This window comes from Ranitomeya variabilis, chromosome 1 (assembly GCF_051348905.1).
Source record: "Ranitomeya variabilis isolate aRanVar5 chromosome 1, aRanVar5.hap1, whole genome shotgun sequence".
Classification (NCBI taxonomy): domain Eukaryota; kingdom Metazoa; phylum Chordata; class Amphibia; order Anura; family Dendrobatidae; genus Ranitomeya; species Ranitomeya variabilis.
The window spans coordinates 108028201-108047107 of record NC_135232.1 but is presented as its reverse complement, the minus strand read 5'-3'; the positions used below and the strand labels follow the sequence as shown (position 1 = coordinate 108047107).

Genomic DNA, 18907 nt, shown 5'->3' with positions numbered 1-18907 from the left:
GTGAATCATGTTTTATTTTCTTTAGATATTTAAAGGAAGCCCAAAGGCAGTGTCATCCTCAGGTGCCTATGAGAACGTGAAGCGTTCTCGACACTGACGGCAAATGTGCTCATCCAGAGACAGATCGCACTGAGAACACATTAATCACCAGTGCCACGTCAAGAGCAAGATAAATGAGCTCCACATCACCTTGTACCATTCATGTAAAAGTATGTCTACCTAATAACAACGGCAAGACATTTCGGTTTACATTAGATATGTATAGAAATAAGAAGATGGGGGAATTATCGGCACTCTCTGCTAGTTTTCTGGAAACAAAAATTAGCAAATTTTCTTCCAATTCATTTCTGTAACGCTGAGATTTTACACCGCTCTCGTTAAATAGTATAAATAAAGCTGGGTTCATGAATTGTGACGTCAAAGAATATCATCTAGTCATTTTATTTGTATCCATTCCTTATTTACTATGTATACAATGTACAAGTATTAAGTGCAGTAAAATATCTACAGATTGCTGTGTTATTCAGTTTCCAGCTTTGCCGGATCCCAATGTATGGAGCGATCGCTGAATTCCCAATGTCAGCTAAGGGGTAACGTTTCTCCTTATGGAGAGTGACATACCAGCTGGCTTGTCAAGGTAAGGAGGCTTATTCGCCGTGCAATGCTCCTCTGGGAAATTAAATAGAGGACTTAAACTCTATAGCGCCATCACTCTCCATAAGGAGAAACGTTACCCCTTAGACCCCAGTCCAGAGCCTCTCACCTAGCCAAATCAGTTCTCATGCTTCGCACTGACGAGGGCCAACAGCTCAAAACACCGTGTCTGCGAATTGAGATACTGATTTGGCTTTTATCCTAAGTCATATTGCACAACTCGTTAGAGGGTTGATTGTGACTTGTAGGATTGCTACTTCCAACATGTGGCACTATAGAGTTAAGTCCTCTTATTCTCAGAAGAGGCAATTTGAATATTTAATTTCCCAGAGGAGCATTGCACGGCGAATAAGCCTCCTTACCTTGACAAGCCAGCTGGTATGTCACTCTCCACAAGGAGAAACGTTACCCCTTAGACCCCAGTCCAGAGCCTCTCACCTAGCAAAATCAGTTCTCATGCTTCACACTGACGAGGGCCAACAGCCCGAAACACCATGTCTGTGAATTGGGATACTGATTTGGCTTTTATCCTAAGTCATATTACACGACTCGTTAAAGGGTTGATTGTGACATGTAGGATCACTACTTCCAACACGTGGCGCTATAGAGTTTAAGTCCTCTTTTTCTCAGAAGAGGCAATTTGAATATACAATGTCAGCTATTAAGACTCAGAACAAGGCTGCATAGACTTACACTATGAAAGTGACTTCCAGTCCACACATAAACCCCTGTGTGGCTCGGCTATTCTGATCTAAGGTCACACAGTCGAGAAAAAGATGGGAATGGTGCTGAAAGCCGGAGAAGACAGGGATCGATACGTTTTTTTTTTTAATGAACATGCAAAACTACATACATATTTAGAAAGGGTTAGGGAAAAAACTTGTTGGGAGAGTTTCTTTACAACAAATCTCAAAATTTCACTTTACTAGAGTAACAAGTGGAAAAAGAATGTGAGTGGACTTCTGATATATTTTTTTATCCATTTATATAATTGTCTAAGGGTCACTTCCGTCTGTTTGTCTGTCACGGAAATCCCGACCAATCAGCGATGGGCACAGTCCGGCCGCGAATTCGCACCTTCCTACTCTCCGTCAGTGCCCCCTCCAGTCAGCGCTCACACAGGGTTAATGGCTGCGTTACACCGCGGGGTAACGCAGTCCATTAACGCTGATATTAACTCTGTGACCAACTTTTTACTATTGATGCTGCCTATGCAGCATCAATAGTAAAAAGATCTAATTTTAAAAATAATTAAAAAAAATCTTTATATTCTCACCTTTTGGCGCCTTTCCCGCTCCTCGCGACGCTCCGGTCCTAAGAATGCATTGCGGTCTCGCGAGATGATGACGTAGCGGTCTCTTTAACCCCTTCCTGACATCAGACGTGCTATCCCGTCGAGGTGGGGTGGGCCCGTATTACCACCGACGGGATAGTACGTCATACGCGATCGGCCGCGCTCACGGGGGGAGCGCGGCCGATCGCGGCCGGGTGTCAGCTGCCTATCGCAGCTGACATCCGGCACTATGTGCCAGGAGCGGTCATGGACCGCCCCCGGCACACCGCGATCAAACATGATCGCAGTGTACCGGCGGTATAGGGAAGCATCGCGCAGGGAGGGGGCTCCCTGCGGGCTTCCCTGAGACCCCCGGAGCAACGCGATGTGATCGCGTTGCTGCGAGGGTCTCCTACCTCCTTCCTGGCTGCAGGTCCCGGATCCAAGATGGCCGCGGCATCCGGGTCCTGCAGGGAAGGAGGTGGCTTACCGAGTGTCTGCTCAGAGCAGACACTGGTAAGCCTGCAGCCCTGCACAGCAGATCGTCGATCTGGCAGAGTGCTGTGCACACTGCCAGATCAATGATCTGTATTGTCCCCCCCTGGGACAAAGTAAAAAAGTAAAAAAAAATTTTTTCCACGTGTAAAAAAAAAAAAAAAAAAAAAAAAAAAAAAAAAATTCCTAAATAAATAATAAAAAAAATATATATATTATTCCCATAAATACATTTCTTTATCTAAATAAAAAAAACAAAATAAAAGTACACATATTTAGTATTGCCGCGTCCGTAACGACCCAACCTATAAAACTGCCCCACTAGTTAACCCCTTCAGTAAACACCGTAAGAAAAAAAAAAAAAAACGAGGCAAAAAACAACGCTTTATTACCATACCGCTGAACAAAAAGTGGAATAACACGCGATCAAAAAGACTGATATAAATATCCATGGTACCGCTGAAAACGTCATCTTGTCCCGCCAAAAACAAGCCGCCATACAGCATCATCAGCAAAATAATAAAAAAGTTATAGTCCTGAGAATAAAGCGATACCAAAATAATTATTTTTTCTATAAAATAGTTTTTATCGTATAAAAGCGCCAAAACATAAAAAAATGATATAAATGAGATATCGCTGTAATCGTACTGACCCGAAGAATAAAACTGCTTTATCAATTTTACCAAACGCGGAACGGTATAAACGCCTCTCCCAAAAGAAATTCATGAATAGCAGGTTTTTGGTCATTCTGCCTCACAAAAATCGGAATAAAAAGCGATCAAAAACGGTCACGTGTCCGAAAATGTTACCAATAAAAACGTCAACTCGTCCCGCAAAAAACAAGACCTCACATGACTCTGTGGAGCAAAATGTGGAAAAATTATAGGTCTCAAAATGTGGAGACGCAAAAACTTTTTTGCTATAAAAAGAGTCGCTGGTTTCACACTTGCGTTTTTGTCTGCAGCGTTTTTTGCACAAAAAAACGCATGCGTTTTTCCCCTATATTTAACATTGAAAACGCATGCGGTTTTTTTGTACGCGTTTGGTCGCGTTTTCGAACGCATGCGGATTTTTCTGCATGCGTTCATTTTCAGAAATACAACCTGCAGTATTTTCTTGCGTTTTTAAGCACATGCGTTTGTTTGCGTTAAAAACGCATGCATTTTTATCGAAAAAAAACAGAAAACACACTGAAAAGCCACCCACCACAATCAAGGTGATAGAGGGATCCAAACCCTAACCCTAACTCTACCCCTAACCGTTTAACGAACATTTTCTGACAGTCATAGTGCCACGTATTTCAGTGCCACGTATTTCAGTGCCACGTATTTCAGTGCCACGTATTTCAGTGCCACGTATTTCAGTGCCACGTATCACGTATTTCAGTGCCACGTATTTCAGTGCCACGTATCACGTATTTCAGTGCCACATATTTCAGTACCACGTATTTCAGTGCCACGTATTTCAGTGCCATGTATTTCAGTGCCACGTATCACGTATTTCAGTGCCACGTGTTTCAGTGCCACGTATTTAAGTGCCACGTATCACATATTTCAGTGCCACGTATTTAAGTGCACGTATTTAAGTGCCACGTATTTCAGTGCCACGTATTTCAGTGCCACGTATTTCAGTGCCACGTGTTTCAGTGCCACGTGTTTCAGTGCCACGTGTTTCAGTGCCACGTATTTAAGTGCCACGTATTTAAGTGCCACGTATCACGTATTTCAGTGCCACATATTTCAGTACCACGTATTTCAGTGCCACGTATTTCAGTGCCATGTATTTCAGTGCCACGTATCACGTATTTCAGTGCCACGTGTTTCAGTGCCACGTATTTAAGTGCCACGTATCACATATTTCAGTGCCACGTATTTAAGTGCACGTATTTAAGTGCCACGTATTTAAGTGCCACGTATTTCAGTGCCACGTATTTCAGTGCCACGTATTTCAGTGCCACGTGTTTCAGTGCCACGTATTTAAGTGCCACGTATCACGTATTTCAGTGCCACGTGTTTCAGTGTCACGTATTTAAGTGCCACGTATCACGTATTTCAGTGCCACGTATTTCAGTGCCACGTATTTCAGTGCCACGTATTTCAGTGCCACGTATTTCAGTGCCACGTATTTCAGTGCCACGTATTTCAGTGCCACGTATTTCAGTGCCACGTATTTCAGTGCCACGTATTTCAGTGCCACGTATTTCAGTGCCACGTATTTCAGTCACGTTTAGGGTTAGGGGTAGGGTTAGGGCTAGGGTTGGAGGTAAAGTTAGGGTTGGGGCTAAAGTTAGGGTTGGGGCTAAAGTTAGGGTTAGGGTTTGGATTAGGGTTGGGATTAGAATTATGGGTGTGTCAGGGCTAGGGGTGTGGTTAGGGTTACCGTTGGGATTAGGGTTAGGGGTGTGTTTGGGTTAGGGTTTCAGGTAGAATTGGGGGCTTTGCACTGTCCAGGCACATCAGGGGCTCTCCAAGCGCGACATGGCGTCCAATCTCAATTCCAGCCAATTCTGCGTTGAAAAAGTAAAACAGTGCTCCTTCCCTTCCGAGCTCTCCCGTGCGCCCAAAAAGGGGTTTACCCCAACATATGTGTTATCAGCGTACTCGGGACAAATTGAACAACAACTTCTGGGGTCCAAGTTCTCTTGTTATCCTTAGGAAAATAAAAATTTGGGGGGCTAAAAATCATTTTTGTGGGAAAAAAAAGATGTTTTATTTTCACGGCTCTGCGTTATAAACTGTAGTGAAACACTTGGGGGTTCAAAGTTCTCACAACACATCTAGATAAGTTCCTTGGGAGGTCTAGTTTCCAATATGGGGTCACTTGTGGGGGGTTTGTACTGTTTGGGTACATCAGGGGCTCTGCAAATGCAACGTGACGCCTGCAGACCAATCCATTTAAGGCTGCATTCCAAATGGCGCTCCTTCCCTTCCGAGCTCTGTCATGCACCCAAACAGTGGTTCCCCCCCACATATGGGGTATCAGCGTACTCAGGACAAATTGGACAACAACTTTTGGGGTCTAATTTATCCTGTTACCCTTGTGAAAATACAAAACTGGGGGCTAAAAAATCATTTTTGTGAAAAAAAAAAGAATTTTTATTTTCACGGCTTTGCGCTATAAACTTTAGTGAAACACTTGGGGGTTCAAAGTTCTCAAAACACATCTAGATAAGTTCCTTGGGAGGTCTAGTTTCCAATATGGGGTCACTTGTGGGGGGTTTGTACTGTTTGGGTACATCAGGGGCTCTGCAAATGCAACGTGACGGCTGCTGACCAATCCATTTAAGTCTGCATTCCAAATGGCGCTCCTTCCCTTCCGAGCTCTGTCATGCGCCCAAACAGTGGTTCCCCCCCACATATGGGGTATCAGCGTACTCAGGACAAATTGGAAAACAAATTTTGGGGTCCAATTTATTCTGTTACCCTTGTAAAAATACAAAGCTGGGGGCTAAAAAATCATTTTTGAGAAAAAAAAAATATATATATTTTCACGGCTCTGCGTTATAATCTGTAGTGAAACACTTGGGGGTTCAAAGCTCTCAAAACACATCTAGATAAGTTCCTTAGGGGGTCTACTTTCCAAAATGGTGTCACTTGTAGGGAGTTTCAATGTTTAGGCACATCAGGGGCTCTCCAAACGCAACATGGCGTCCCATCTCAATTCCAGTCAATTTTGCATTGAAAAGTCAAATGGCGCTCCTTCCCTTCCAAGCTCTGCCATGCGCCCAAACAATGGTTTACACCCACATATGGGGTATCAGCGTACTCAGGACAAATTGCACAACATTTTTTGGGGTCCAATTTCTTCTCTTACCCTTGGGAAAATAAAAAATTGGGGGCGAAAAGATCATTTTTGTGAAAAAATATGATTTTTTATTTTTACGGCTCTGCATTATAAACTTCTGTGAAGCACTTGGTGGGTCAAAGTGCTCACCACACATCTAGATAAGGACAAATTGTACAACAACTTTGGGGGTCCATTTTCTCCTGTTACCCTTGGTAAAATAAAACAAATTGGAGCTGAAATAAATTTTGTGTGAAAAAAAGTTAAATGTTCATTTTTATTTAAACATTCCAAAAATTCCTGTGAAACACCTGAAGGGTTAATAAACTTCTTGAATGTGGTTTTGAGCACCTTGAGGGGTGCAGTTTTTAGAATGGTGTCACACTTGGGTATTTTCTATCATATAGACCCCTCAAAATGACTTCAAATGAGATGTGGTCCCTAAAAAAAAAATGGTGTTGTAAAAATGAGAAATTGCTGATCAACTTTTAACCCTTATAACTCCGTCACAAAAAAAAATTTTGGTTCCAAAATTGTACTGATGTAAAGTAGACATGTGGGAAATGTTACATATTAAGTATTTTGCGTGACATATGTCTGTGATTTAAGGGCATAAAAATTCAAAGTTGGAAAATTGCAAAATTTTCAAAATTTTCGCCAAAGTTATATCGAATAAATTTTACCACTAACATGAAGTACAATATGTCACGAGAAAACAATGTCAGAATCACTGGGATCCGTTGAAGCGTTCCAGAGTTATAGCCTCATAAAGGGACAGTGGTCAGAATTGTAAAAATTGGCCCGGTCATTAACGTGCAAACCACCCTTGGGGGTGAAGGGGTTAATTTATTTATTTATTTTTTTAACAGGGATATGGTGCCCACATTGCTATATACTACGTGGGCTGTGTTATATATTGCGTGGGCTGTGTCATACGCTACGTGGGCTGTTATACGCTACGTGGGCTGTTTTACGCTACGTGGGCTGTTTTATGCTACGTGGGCTGTTTTATGCTACGTGGGCTGTTTTATGCTACGTGGGCTGTTATATGCTACGTGGGCGGTGTTATATGCTACGTGGGCGGTGTTATATACTACGTGGGCGGTGTTATATACTACGTGGGGAGTGTTATATGCTACGTGGCTGTGCTATATGCTATGTGGGCTGTGCTATATGCTACGTGGGCTGTGCTATATACTACGTGGGGTGTGTTATATGCTACGTGGCTGTGCTATATTTCTCTGCTGTATCTGTGCATCATGAATCGTGGTATGTGAGCCGCGAATTGGCCCCTCCCTACTCCCCTCCAGTCAGTGCCCTCTCCATACTCCCCTCCAGTCAGCGCCCACATAGCGTTTTAGCAGTCCGTTAAAAGGACTGCGTTACACCGTGGCATCAATAGTGAAAACATATAATGTTAAAAATAATAATAATTTTTAAAATAATCATTATATTCTCACCTTCCGACATCCGCGGAAGCCTTTCCCACTCCTCGTGACGCTCTGGTCCCAAAAATGCCTTGCGGCAAGGACCCCAGATGACGTAGCGGTCTCGCGAGACCGCTACATCATCACGGGTTATTGCCGCAAGGCATTCTTGCCGGGCATAAATGCCGGGGCTGGATCCGGGGGCCGCCGGAAGGTGAGTATATAACTATTTTTTATTTTCATCCTTTTTTTTTTTTTTTTTTAACAGGGATATGGTGCCCACATTGCTATATACTGCGTGGGCTGTGCTATATACTGCGTGGGCTGCGCTATATACTGCGTGGGCTGCGCTATATACTGCGTGGGCTGCGCTATATACTGCGTGGGCTGCGCTATATACTGCGTGGGCTGCGCTATATACTGCGTGGGCTGCGCTATATACTGCGTGGGCTGCGCTATATACTGCGTGGGCTGCGCTATATACTGCGTGGGCTGCGCTATATACTGCGTGGGCTGCGCTATATACTGCGTGGGCTGCGCTATATACTGCGTGGGCTGCGCTATATAATATGTGGGCTGTGCAATATAATACGTGGGCTGTGCAATATATACTACGTGGCTGTGCAATATACTGCGTGGCTGTGCAATATACTACTTGGCTGTGCAATATACTACTTGGCTGTGCAATATACTACGTGGCTGTGCATTATACTACGTGGCTGTGCATTATACTACGTGGCTGTGCAATATGCTACGTGGCTGTGCAATATGCTACGTGGGCTGTGAGACTCTTTCGCCCGGGGCCCTCTAAAACCTGGAGCTCGCCCTGGCTTCACTGATTGATTGTTCGCAGTCCAGCCGCGAATTGGCGCGGGATTTGAACCATGCTTCGCTAATTGGTCGCGCCCGGCCGGCCAAATCCTGTGTATTCATTGCATTATTCTGAAATCTTCATAAATAAACTACATACATATTCTAGAATACCCGATGCATTAGAATAGGGCCACCAACTAGTATAATATAGATAGTAATCATAAAATATTTTCCATGGCATGTTTGCTTTTTTTTTTTAAGCATCAATTTAATTACTGGCTTTAAATATTTCATTTAAAGAGGTGTTACCCAACAGATGGTCACTGACAGCACTGAACGGAAAGTATTGGTCTGTAGGGACAGCCCTCAACTATTATTGACCCAGCTGTAAATGTATTCCTAAATTTAAGAGGAACGGTCCAAGGCAGAAAAGATAATCTATCAAATGTTATTTCATGAAGCATACAAGTATCTGTTAATAGAGACATGTGGGCGACATTATATCCCATGTAATACAATCATCAGCACCCATTCTTCAACTGTGAAGAATCTGAAAGCACAGTCATAATGGTGGCTCAGTGGTTAACACTGCAGCCTTGCAGCATTTGGGTCATGGGTTCAAACCCCACCAAGGACAACATCTGCAAGGAGTTTGTATGTTCTCCTCGTGTTTGCGTGTGTTTCCTCTGGGTTCTCCAGTTTACTCCCACATTCCAAAAAAAAAACTTACTGTTAGGGAATTTAGATTGTGAGCCCCATCGGGGACAGTGATGATAATATATGTGCAAACTGTAAAGTGCTGCGGAATATGTTAGCGCTATATAAAAATAAAGATTATTATCTCTACTTATTGTAAAGGTAAAAGAACATGCGTGGTCCTCAATCAAATGTATAGAAATTAGGAAACCTAAAGACCCCCAAAATACTAGACTAAAGTTGCCCGAATCTTCTGAGATCAGTGGAAAGGCCTACAATGAAGTGTGAATGGGGGCTTCCCAAATCTCTGCCCCACAGACGATCTCTTGAAAGAGAAGGATCCTGCATGTTGGATTTCAATGTCCTCCCATAAGCTGCTGCCATGAGTCGTAGCGTCATAAAGAACAATGGGGCGCTGAGCCCAGGGATCATGAGTATGGAGGGGCTGGAGAGTCCGCAGCCAGCCACCTAATGTGCTCTAATAATTTAGAAAACAAAACGACAAAAAAAAATAAAAAAATAAAGGTTACCTCATCTTTTCTATGTATGGAGGTTTCATAGGCCTGTATGAGAGCCTGGAGGTTGTCTATCTGGTTGCTCATGTGGTTAATATGCTCTGTATGTTTTTCATTCTGCTTTTTCATCTCCAGCTGGTGCTTCTCAATAATTGTTATCCGCCATTTTTTCAGCTCCGCCAACACATTTGTCTTAAAAAAAAATAAAAAAAAATAAAAAAAAAAAATAAAAAAAATATACATATACACACGTGCACATTAAGTTTTTTTTACTGCAATCCAGCATCATAGCTCTTGGAGCAGGTAATAGGATTGTATCCCAGCCCTATAGGATAAACACACCCAAAATGAGGATTAGAACACAGCATATAAAGAAGTTACATGCATGGAGAATTAATGGCCATTCATTTATGCTGTCTTTTAATTAATATGGTCTCAGTAATAAAAATATTAGCTTCAGCACTTCGTTTTACTTGAGGGGGGTTCAAAGGGGCAAACAAAGTAGGCATCACTGATGGAGTTCTGAGGCCACTTTGCAATGATTAAGCTGCCTGATTCTTGCCAATCAGGGATGACAAAGAGCGAATTGGACCCCCTGAATGCTTTTGCAAAAGACAAGTAAGCACACACTGCCCTTAACAGATCCAGGCAATGTAGGCAGCGCTCCGGGACTAGAGGGTGAAGGGCGAAACTAAAGGTACCGCCACATTAAGCGACGCTGCAGCGATATCGACAACGATGCCGATCGCTGCAGCGTCGCTGGAGAGCTGTCACACAGACAGCTCTCCAGCGACCAACGATGCCGAAGTGCCCGGGTAACCAGGGTAAACATCGGGTTACTAAGCGCAGGGCCGCGCTTAGTAACCCGATGTTTACCCTGGTTACCAGTGTAAATGTAAAAAAACCCCAAACACTACATACTTACATTGCAATGTCTGTCGCGTCCCTCGCCTTCAGCTTCCCTGCACTGTGTAAGCGCCGGCACTAAGCACAGCGGTGACGTCACCGCTGTGCTTTGCTTTACGGCCGGCACTGACACATTCAGTGCAGGAAGCTCTGAGCAGCAGCGCGGACGCCGAGGGACGTGACAGACATCAGAGGGTGAGTATGTAGTGTTTTTTTTTTTACTTTTACAATGGTAACCAGGGTAAATATCGGGTTACTAAGCGTGGCCCTGTGCTTAGTAACCCGATATTTACCCTGGTTACCATTGTAAAACATTGCTGGCATCGTTGCTTTTGCTGTCAAACACGACGATACACGCCGATCTGACGACCAAATAAAGTTCTGGACTTTCAGCTACGACCAACGATATCACAGCGGGATCCTGATCGCTGCTGCGTGTCAGACACAACGATATCGCTATCCAGGACGCTGCAACGTCACGGATCGTTGTCGTTCTCGTTGCAAAGTCGTTTAGTGTGAAGGTACCTTAAGGCAGCACATCCGACACCCACTGAGGGATCTGTTGTGAGAGTAAGAGAAAGTTTTCCTACACGATCTGATCGTTAACTATGAAGAATGACATGAGTTAATGTGTGTACACTGTGTACAGAGCTGACACTCAATCCAAAAGGGTAATAAACCTGAATATTCCTGTAACCATCAGAAGTTATACTTATTCAGCAGGCAAAGCAGCAGATAAAAGCTGTGTTATACAACGTGTGAGGTTAGGAAGGTGCCTAGAAACGCCTGGAAAAGTCGGAAGAACTAAGGTAAAAATAAGTTTGTGCAGACTAAAAAACACCCCCGGATTTGGAATAAATCTATCAACCTTCAGGTTACCGCTCCATAGATCAAGTAAGTCTTCAACCAGCTGCAGGCTTTCAGAAGAGACAGGCAGCTGTGTTACTTGGATCCGTTCTGTCTGGGATCTAGCAGACGCAGAAGAGGATGAGCCATGGAGAGACAGATCATCTGTATGAACAGGAGAAAACGCCTCCATACCCGATGCAAAGGTTCTTGGGAATGTAGGTTCCTCAACTAGAGTAGGAAAAAAAAGGAACTCTTAGTGTCACTCAGGATATCACTGTAGGCCCTGACTGTCCATAGAGTGAATGCACATGATTACACGTTATAACAGGGAAATGGACAAGAAGTCATCACCAGTAGTGTGAATTTATCAGGTCACGCACAAGTGTGAGGGCTATAAAAAAAAAAAATGAAAAATGTTGTCCATTTCCTTCAGGTTTGGAGGTGGAAGGCAAATACTGAAGTCTAAACTAAATGTCTAAAATACTAACGTGTACGCATGACACACTGCATTAGTATAACAACCTATTCTCATGCAGGCTGTCGCTGCTCACTTCCTTGCTAGAACAGAGCCATCAGTATCCATAGTACTGAGCAATATCATTAGGCTATGTGCACACGTTGCGGATTTTGATGCGTTTCAGCGGCGTTTTTGGACGCGCAGAATTGCATCAAATCCACAGTGTAGTGCACAAGCAATGTCAGTCAATGTGAAATTGATATTTGTTGTGCACATGCTGCAGAAAAAAAAAAGTGCGGAATTGCAGCTTTTTTTTTTCCGCAGCATGTCAATTCTTTTTGCGGATCTGCAGCGTTTCTGCACCCATTGACTTCCATTGTGTCAGGCCAATCCGCAGGTTTAAAAAAGATCTGCAAATTTGCTGCGGATGTGCCTGCGAGAAACGCTGCAGATCGGGAGGGGGAAGAGTGTGTGGGCGGAGACTGTGTGTGGGCGGAGAAGATGTGCGTGTCTGTGTACGAAAAAACAAAAAAAAAACACATACAGTACATACTCACCACACAGCTAATCCCCGAAGCCATCGATCACTTGTAAAAAATAAAAATAAAAAAAATAATAATAAACCAACAGTATACTCCCTGATCCGCAGTAATCCATGTAATAACGAGTATCCCACGACGATCTTCTGGGATACAATGATGGAAGGTATCCTTCCGCACTGTATCCCTCCGCAGCTGTGAGTACAGTAAAGTTCATACTGTCACTTGCAGCACAGCTGCATGGGAAAATTCTCACGCAGCAGTGCCGTAAAGTAAGAGGCCATTGAACCCTCAGGGATAACACTGCAGGAGCCATTGTCTCCTGTCAGTGTGTCACTGAAGGCCTGTCAGTGTGTCTGCTGATGTCACTGTTCTATAGGGGGGATCGTCGTGGGACACTCGTTATTAAATGGACTGCGTCGGAACAGGGAGTATACTGTTGGTTTATTATTTTTTTTACAGGTGATCGATAACTTTGGGTAATTAGGCGTGGTTGGAAGAATGGTGAAATTAAGAATATTAAAACACTTTTTTCTGGCGGTGTCTTTATTTAACTCTTTCACTACTATAGGATTAGTAATGGATAGGTGTCTTATTGACGCCTCTTAATTACTAACCAGGCTTAATGTCACCTTACAATCAAAGGTGACATTAACCCCTTATTACCCCATATGCCACCACTACAGGACAGTGGGTAGAGAGAGGCTAAGTCCCTGAATTGGTGCATCTTACAGATGCGCCATTTTTGGGGCGGCTGGGAGCTGGCACTTGTAGCCGGGGGGGGGGGGGTTGGGGGCAATATCCATGGTCCCTCTCTAGGCTATGAATATTAGCCTGCAGCTGCCTGCATAGCCTTTCTAGCTATAATTTTTTTTTTTTTTTTTTTTGGGGGGGTCCCCCTATTTTAATAGCCATTAAAGGCTAAATATACAGCTGCGGGCTGATATTCATAGCCTGGGAAGCTCCATGGGTATTAACCCCTTCCCAGGCTATAAACATCGGCCCCGGCCGTCAGCTTTCCCTCTCTGGCGCAGAAAATTGCGCAGGGGCCCACACCATTTTTTTTTTTTTTTTAATTAAACAGATATTGCATTTAATAACACATATTTTGTGTGGTGTGTCTTTATTAAACTCTTTATGTACCATTTTGTTATGTTTATTACTAAACATCGGACTCGGTATTATCTATCTATCCATAGATATGTAGACAAACTATAAACAAATTAAAGGGCTTGTGTCAATAACATCATCCCTCCTAGGCCGTGTATATGGGAGGGAGGCAGAGCTGCTGGGTCACAGGAGACCCACACAGCTATGCTATTCAGCCAGTAGGCTCAATTTCCCCTGTAACTGTGGCCAATATACCAGCCTCAGTAAAAGGCAAATAAAATGACAATAAAAAAGCTTACATTTTGAAATATCCCCGGAAAGGCCATTTATGGCATTATTGTAGTCATAATATGTTAAAGAAATGAAAAATAAAAATTAAATATGTAAAAAATAAAATGCCATTATCAATCCAAATTGCTGTTACTAGTCCCACTCCTGTGAAGAACAAAAAAACAAAGCACCCCCCCCCCCAAAAAAAAAGCCGTGTCAAATTTATTAACATAATTGTTACAGAATGAGGGCATAATTTTTTAAATGTATTTGTGGTCCTTTGTGATCATAAATAAAAAAACAAACATAACTAGACATTTATTTCTATTACTTTCTCACAGATATCACCAAAGGTAATAGCGTTTGGATACCCGACAGATTCCCTTTAAAGGAGGTGTTCCTTTTTATTAAAACAGTCCTACCAGTATGTCTCATATCAGATGTCTTGTTGCTGAGAAATCATCTTTTATCACTTTATATAAATGACCTCCTCCAGGGCTGTGGGGCGGACGCTACCTGGAAGATAACTCTACCCCCAGAGCTTATATTATATAGGAGTCAACACTGTTACATGTAATGGTTACCAGTGTGATGTGCAATACCTAGTGATGGGAGAACCCCTGGATGTTTGAGTCCGGTGGACTTGGTCGAACCGTTAAAAAAAAACAAAAAAAAAAAACAGCTTGGTTCGGGTACCAGAAGAGTGCCCGAACCCGGACACCGTTCACTTGAATGGGGACCCGAACATCCAGTGTTTTCTACGCTAACATGTGCATGACAGCACAGCAAACACGGTCTCTCATCGGTGGTAAGATTATTACCGCCCGTCAGAGACTCGCGGTTTCCACGCTGTCAAATGACAGAGTGAGCCCGCAGCTGTGATCAGAGGTAAAAAGTTTACCTCTGGTCACTTGCGTCAGCGGATGGGACGACTACTCCCATCTGCCCAAGCCTGGACTCTAAATAAAGAATTAAAAAAAAAAAAAAACAGAATCGGAGTGAGTTCCCCTGTATTTTTGATAACCAGCTAGGCAAAACTAACAGCTGCGGGCTGTAACTTTCAGCTGTCATAGTTTGCTAGGCTGGTTATCAAGAATAGAGGAGTCCCCACGCCGTTTTTTTACATTATTCCCACGCCGTAATCCATGTCTGGGATAAACAGTTTTCAACTGAGAAATTTCTCCCATCGAAATTACCGCTGCACTGTGGGACTTTTTCTCACTAAGCCATCGGTGATCTCACCGAGGTCACCGCAGTTCAGGGGCCTGGCTGGGAACACAGCCTCAGTGACCAGCAGAATCCTCGATTACGTCACCGCTAGTCACTGCGGCAATGCTCGCAGCTCATTCCTTATTGGTTCTCAGACTGGACGGTCACATCTTGGCAACGTCCAGATTGAAAACTATTTATTCCAGACAGATTACAGTGTGGAACAGAACGACAGACAGGTGAGGGATATGGTTGTTTTTTTTAATTTTTATTCAGGAGATCATGGCTTCAGTGGAATTGGCGTTAGTGAAGTATGACGGTTTGTTATTTTTAAATAAAAATGTAACTGTTTTTTTTATTTCAAATAAAAGACTTTGTTCTGGCTGTGTCTTTATTTACAACGCAACTATAGGATTAGTTATGGATAGGTGTATTATAGACACTTCCCCATTACTAAGCCGTGGGCTTGATGTCACCGAACGATACAAAAGTGACATCAAGCCCAAAAACATGAACCCCACGTGCCACCACCACAGGACAAGTGGGAAGAGCCAGGCTAAGCGCTAGAATTGGGGCATCTAATAGATGTGCCTTTTCTGGGAAGCTGCGAGCTCCTATTTTTTGCTGGGGCAATATCCATGATCCCTTACAAGCCTGCGGATACCAGCCCTCAGCTGTCTGTTTTAACTTGGCTGGTTGTAAAAAATGGGAGCCATAATAATTTAAAAAACAGCGTGGGGACCCCTCTATTACTCATAACCAACCTTACTAAAGCTAACAGCCGCGTGTTGCAGCCCGCAACTGTCAGTTTTGCCTGGCTGGTTATCCAAAATACAGATGAATTATTTATTTAGAGCGCAGGTGCCGGCTGAATACTCCCATCAGCCGCCGCCTGCTCGCGCTGTTATTAGTGGCAGCAGGCTAAGACTGATGGGAGTAATAGGTGTTTGATACGGACCCTGAACTTTACCCATCTCTAGTAATGGTCAACTTTCCTGATCTCACTGCAGAGATTTGTGTGATTATACCTGACACATCTGCAGGTTCCTCTCAGCTTCAGCTTCCAGCTCACAGGCAGACAGGGCTGTAATATTGTTGCAATACAGCAGAGCTGAGAAGAAAAAAGGTGTTTGCAAGAAGACAAATTTCATTTTTCCAGTTCTGTGTTGGTTACTTGTCTCACCAGTAGCTCCCCCTTCATGTAAAATAAACTCCCCAGAGCCTGGAAGAGATCATTTATATAAAAGTGATAAAAGATGATTATCACCAACAACACAGCTGATATGAGACACACAGAGGACTTTTTTCAGCATTCTATAGCCTGTATGCCCATATTAATAGTTTAGCTTTAAAAGCTCATCCTCTTCTGCAGGCTACTATAAGGAAACAAACTGCACTGTACTGATCTTCTCCACGTCTACCGGCGAGTCTCACCACTGCTCTAAGTTTCTGGCTTTGGCTGCAGCACGGATGTCACATTGACCCTCAGTGAGTTCAGCTGCTCTGAGCAGGGCATTCCATTTATATAGGAACGCCCTGCTCAGAGCCACTGAGCACTCAGGAACACCCCCCCACCCCCGTTTAGCATATAGGAAAGCCCCCATGCAGAGGGCCGCTGAGCACATAGAAACACCGCTGCTCACAGCCGCTGAGCACTCAGAATCACCCCCCACTTAGCACATAGGAAAGCCCCCATGCTGAGGGCTGCTGAGCACATAGAAACGCTGCTGCTGAGAGCCGCTGGGCACTCAGGAACACCCCCCGCTTAGCACATAGGAAAGCCCCCATGCTGAGGGCCAATGAGCACATAGAAACGCCGCTGCTGAGAGCCGCTGGGCACTCAGGAACACCCCCCGCTTAGCACATAGGAAAGCCCCCATGCTGAGGGCCAATGAGCACATAGAAACGCCGCTGCTCACAGCCGCTGAGCACTCAGGAACATCTCGCTCAGAGCCGCTGAGCACACAGGAACACCCCCCTGCTCAGCACATAAGAACACCGCTGTCCACAGTACTGAGAGCATAGGAACACGCCCTGCTCAGCACATAAGAACACCGCTGCTCACAGCTGCTGAGCACATAAGAACGCCCCCACTCAGAGTCACTGAAGGCATAGGAACGCTTAATTTCCTTACATACTGTAGCTACCTGGATTATGTTCAGCAATTTCAATAGGAGAACTTTCCCTTGGACTTTCTCTCTCTGAACTTCTGGGATTATCTTCTAATGAAGATTCTGGTCTCTCTAAAAAGAAACATTAAGCAGAGACAAGACAAGCTTTAGAATTTATTAGAAAAAAAGTGCTGTAGAAACTGAAAATGAGAACTCATCCCCTCCAAATCTTAACATTATAGGGCAAGTGCATTGCGTATATCATGGTAGTATAATATAGTTTCATTTTAACCAATACTAATTGCAGCTTGTACATCAATGGTGATTTCTCATGAAGATGACCCTGTACAAATATCCTATTGCATCTGAGCAATCTGCAGATGTGTTAGGTACAGTATAATCACACACAGCTCTGCAGTGAGATCAGGAGAGCAGAGAGCGGCCATCACACACCACACAGGTAACGCCTTCTTTTATATAATATAATCCCTGGAGGCAGAGTCTCAGATCAGTGTCCGGCCCATAATCCTGAATAGCTCATTTACATATTAAAAAACGTTAATTTCTCTGGAATAAGATATTGATCGCAGATATCAAGGTATCATTTTATTCAGCTTCCTATGAGCTACATGACCATATCGACAGCTTAGGAGGGTTGATCCACACATTAGAATAACATTGTCCAAATCTGCAGATATCGATGGGTTTGGTTGAAAGTCTAATATGTGGATGGGTGAGTTAAGGATCCGGCGTGTCCAAACTTACTCTGGCTATTTTCATTCATATTTACACCAGGCATGTTTTGGTTTTTGAAAGAAGGCAGCCATGTTTTATCTGATAAAATATCATAGCCTGTATACAAATGTTTCTACTGAGATGTTCATTGGCTTGAGTCAAATTTGGAATTTTGTCCCTGGCTTGGAGGTAACCAGTGATCAGCCTCGATAGGATCTTGTTAGATGTGTATCAGTTGATATGGAATCACAACACATTGTGTTTACAAATGTTAATCGGCTGTGTGCCTTTCGACTTGGCCAATACAAAATCTGGCCATAGAGGAAATGATTATGAGATTTTTTCCATCTCTACTATAAACAAGCACGTCAGGTTTGGCTGAGAGCAGACGTTTATTTTAATATAGGAAGAGAAATTATCCACTGCCAAAAACATTTGGAAACAACCTATTGAACATAGTGAAATCCAACATGCCCAATCCTTCCTTCCCCTCACCATTGACCGTTACAGCAAAATCATGTGACCCCAATACATATAATAGGTCACTTACCCCGTGGATAAGTCTGACTTTTAATTCATGTGTATGGCTACCAGGGCTATGGAGTCGGAGTCGGTAGAAATGTACCGACTCCAGCTTTAAAAAAAATGTATTAATATTTCATAATTGAACTTTCATATGAATTTTATAAATGTTACTCAAATATATATATTCTATCAAACTATGAACAACAGTGATAAGCAGTTCTGCTGGAGATAGAGACATTTCTTCTTGTGTGTCACTGTTCTCCACTGCCCTTATCTAATCTTATACTTGGTTAACCTCATGCTGCCCCAACCCCCCTACTTACAATGTATGAAACTGAAAGTGAAAATGTGTTGCAAATTCTTAGTAGTAAAGCTCCTCCTCTAGACTAGATGTTTACTAGGTGTGCGTCTGTAAGAAGTATTATCCTTTCAACACACTTTGCATCAGTTAACTGTGAGTACATGAGGAATAACAGTATTACTGACCACTACATCAGTTGTACGACCTGGCAATAATTTTGTACAATTTTTTTTAGGAAA

General features: G+C 43.3%; 1 protein-coding gene across 1 annotated transcript in view; it reads right to left on the bottom strand.

The window, feature by feature from the left end:
• Positions 1-18907, bottom strand: part of POC5 (POC5 centriolar protein) — an 82898-nt gene that overhangs the window by 43198 nt on the left and 20793 nt on the right. Inside the window, exons 4-6 of the mRNA XM_077287347.1 lie at positions 17144-17239; positions 11431-11639; positions 9672-9848 (exon numbers count right to left, since the gene is read on the bottom strand). Of these exons, the coding sequence (XP_077143462.1) occupies positions 9672-9848; positions 11431-11639; positions 17144-17239 (482 nt within the window). The remainder of the gene's footprint in view (positions 1-9671; positions 9849-11430; positions 11640-17143; positions 17240-18907) is intronic.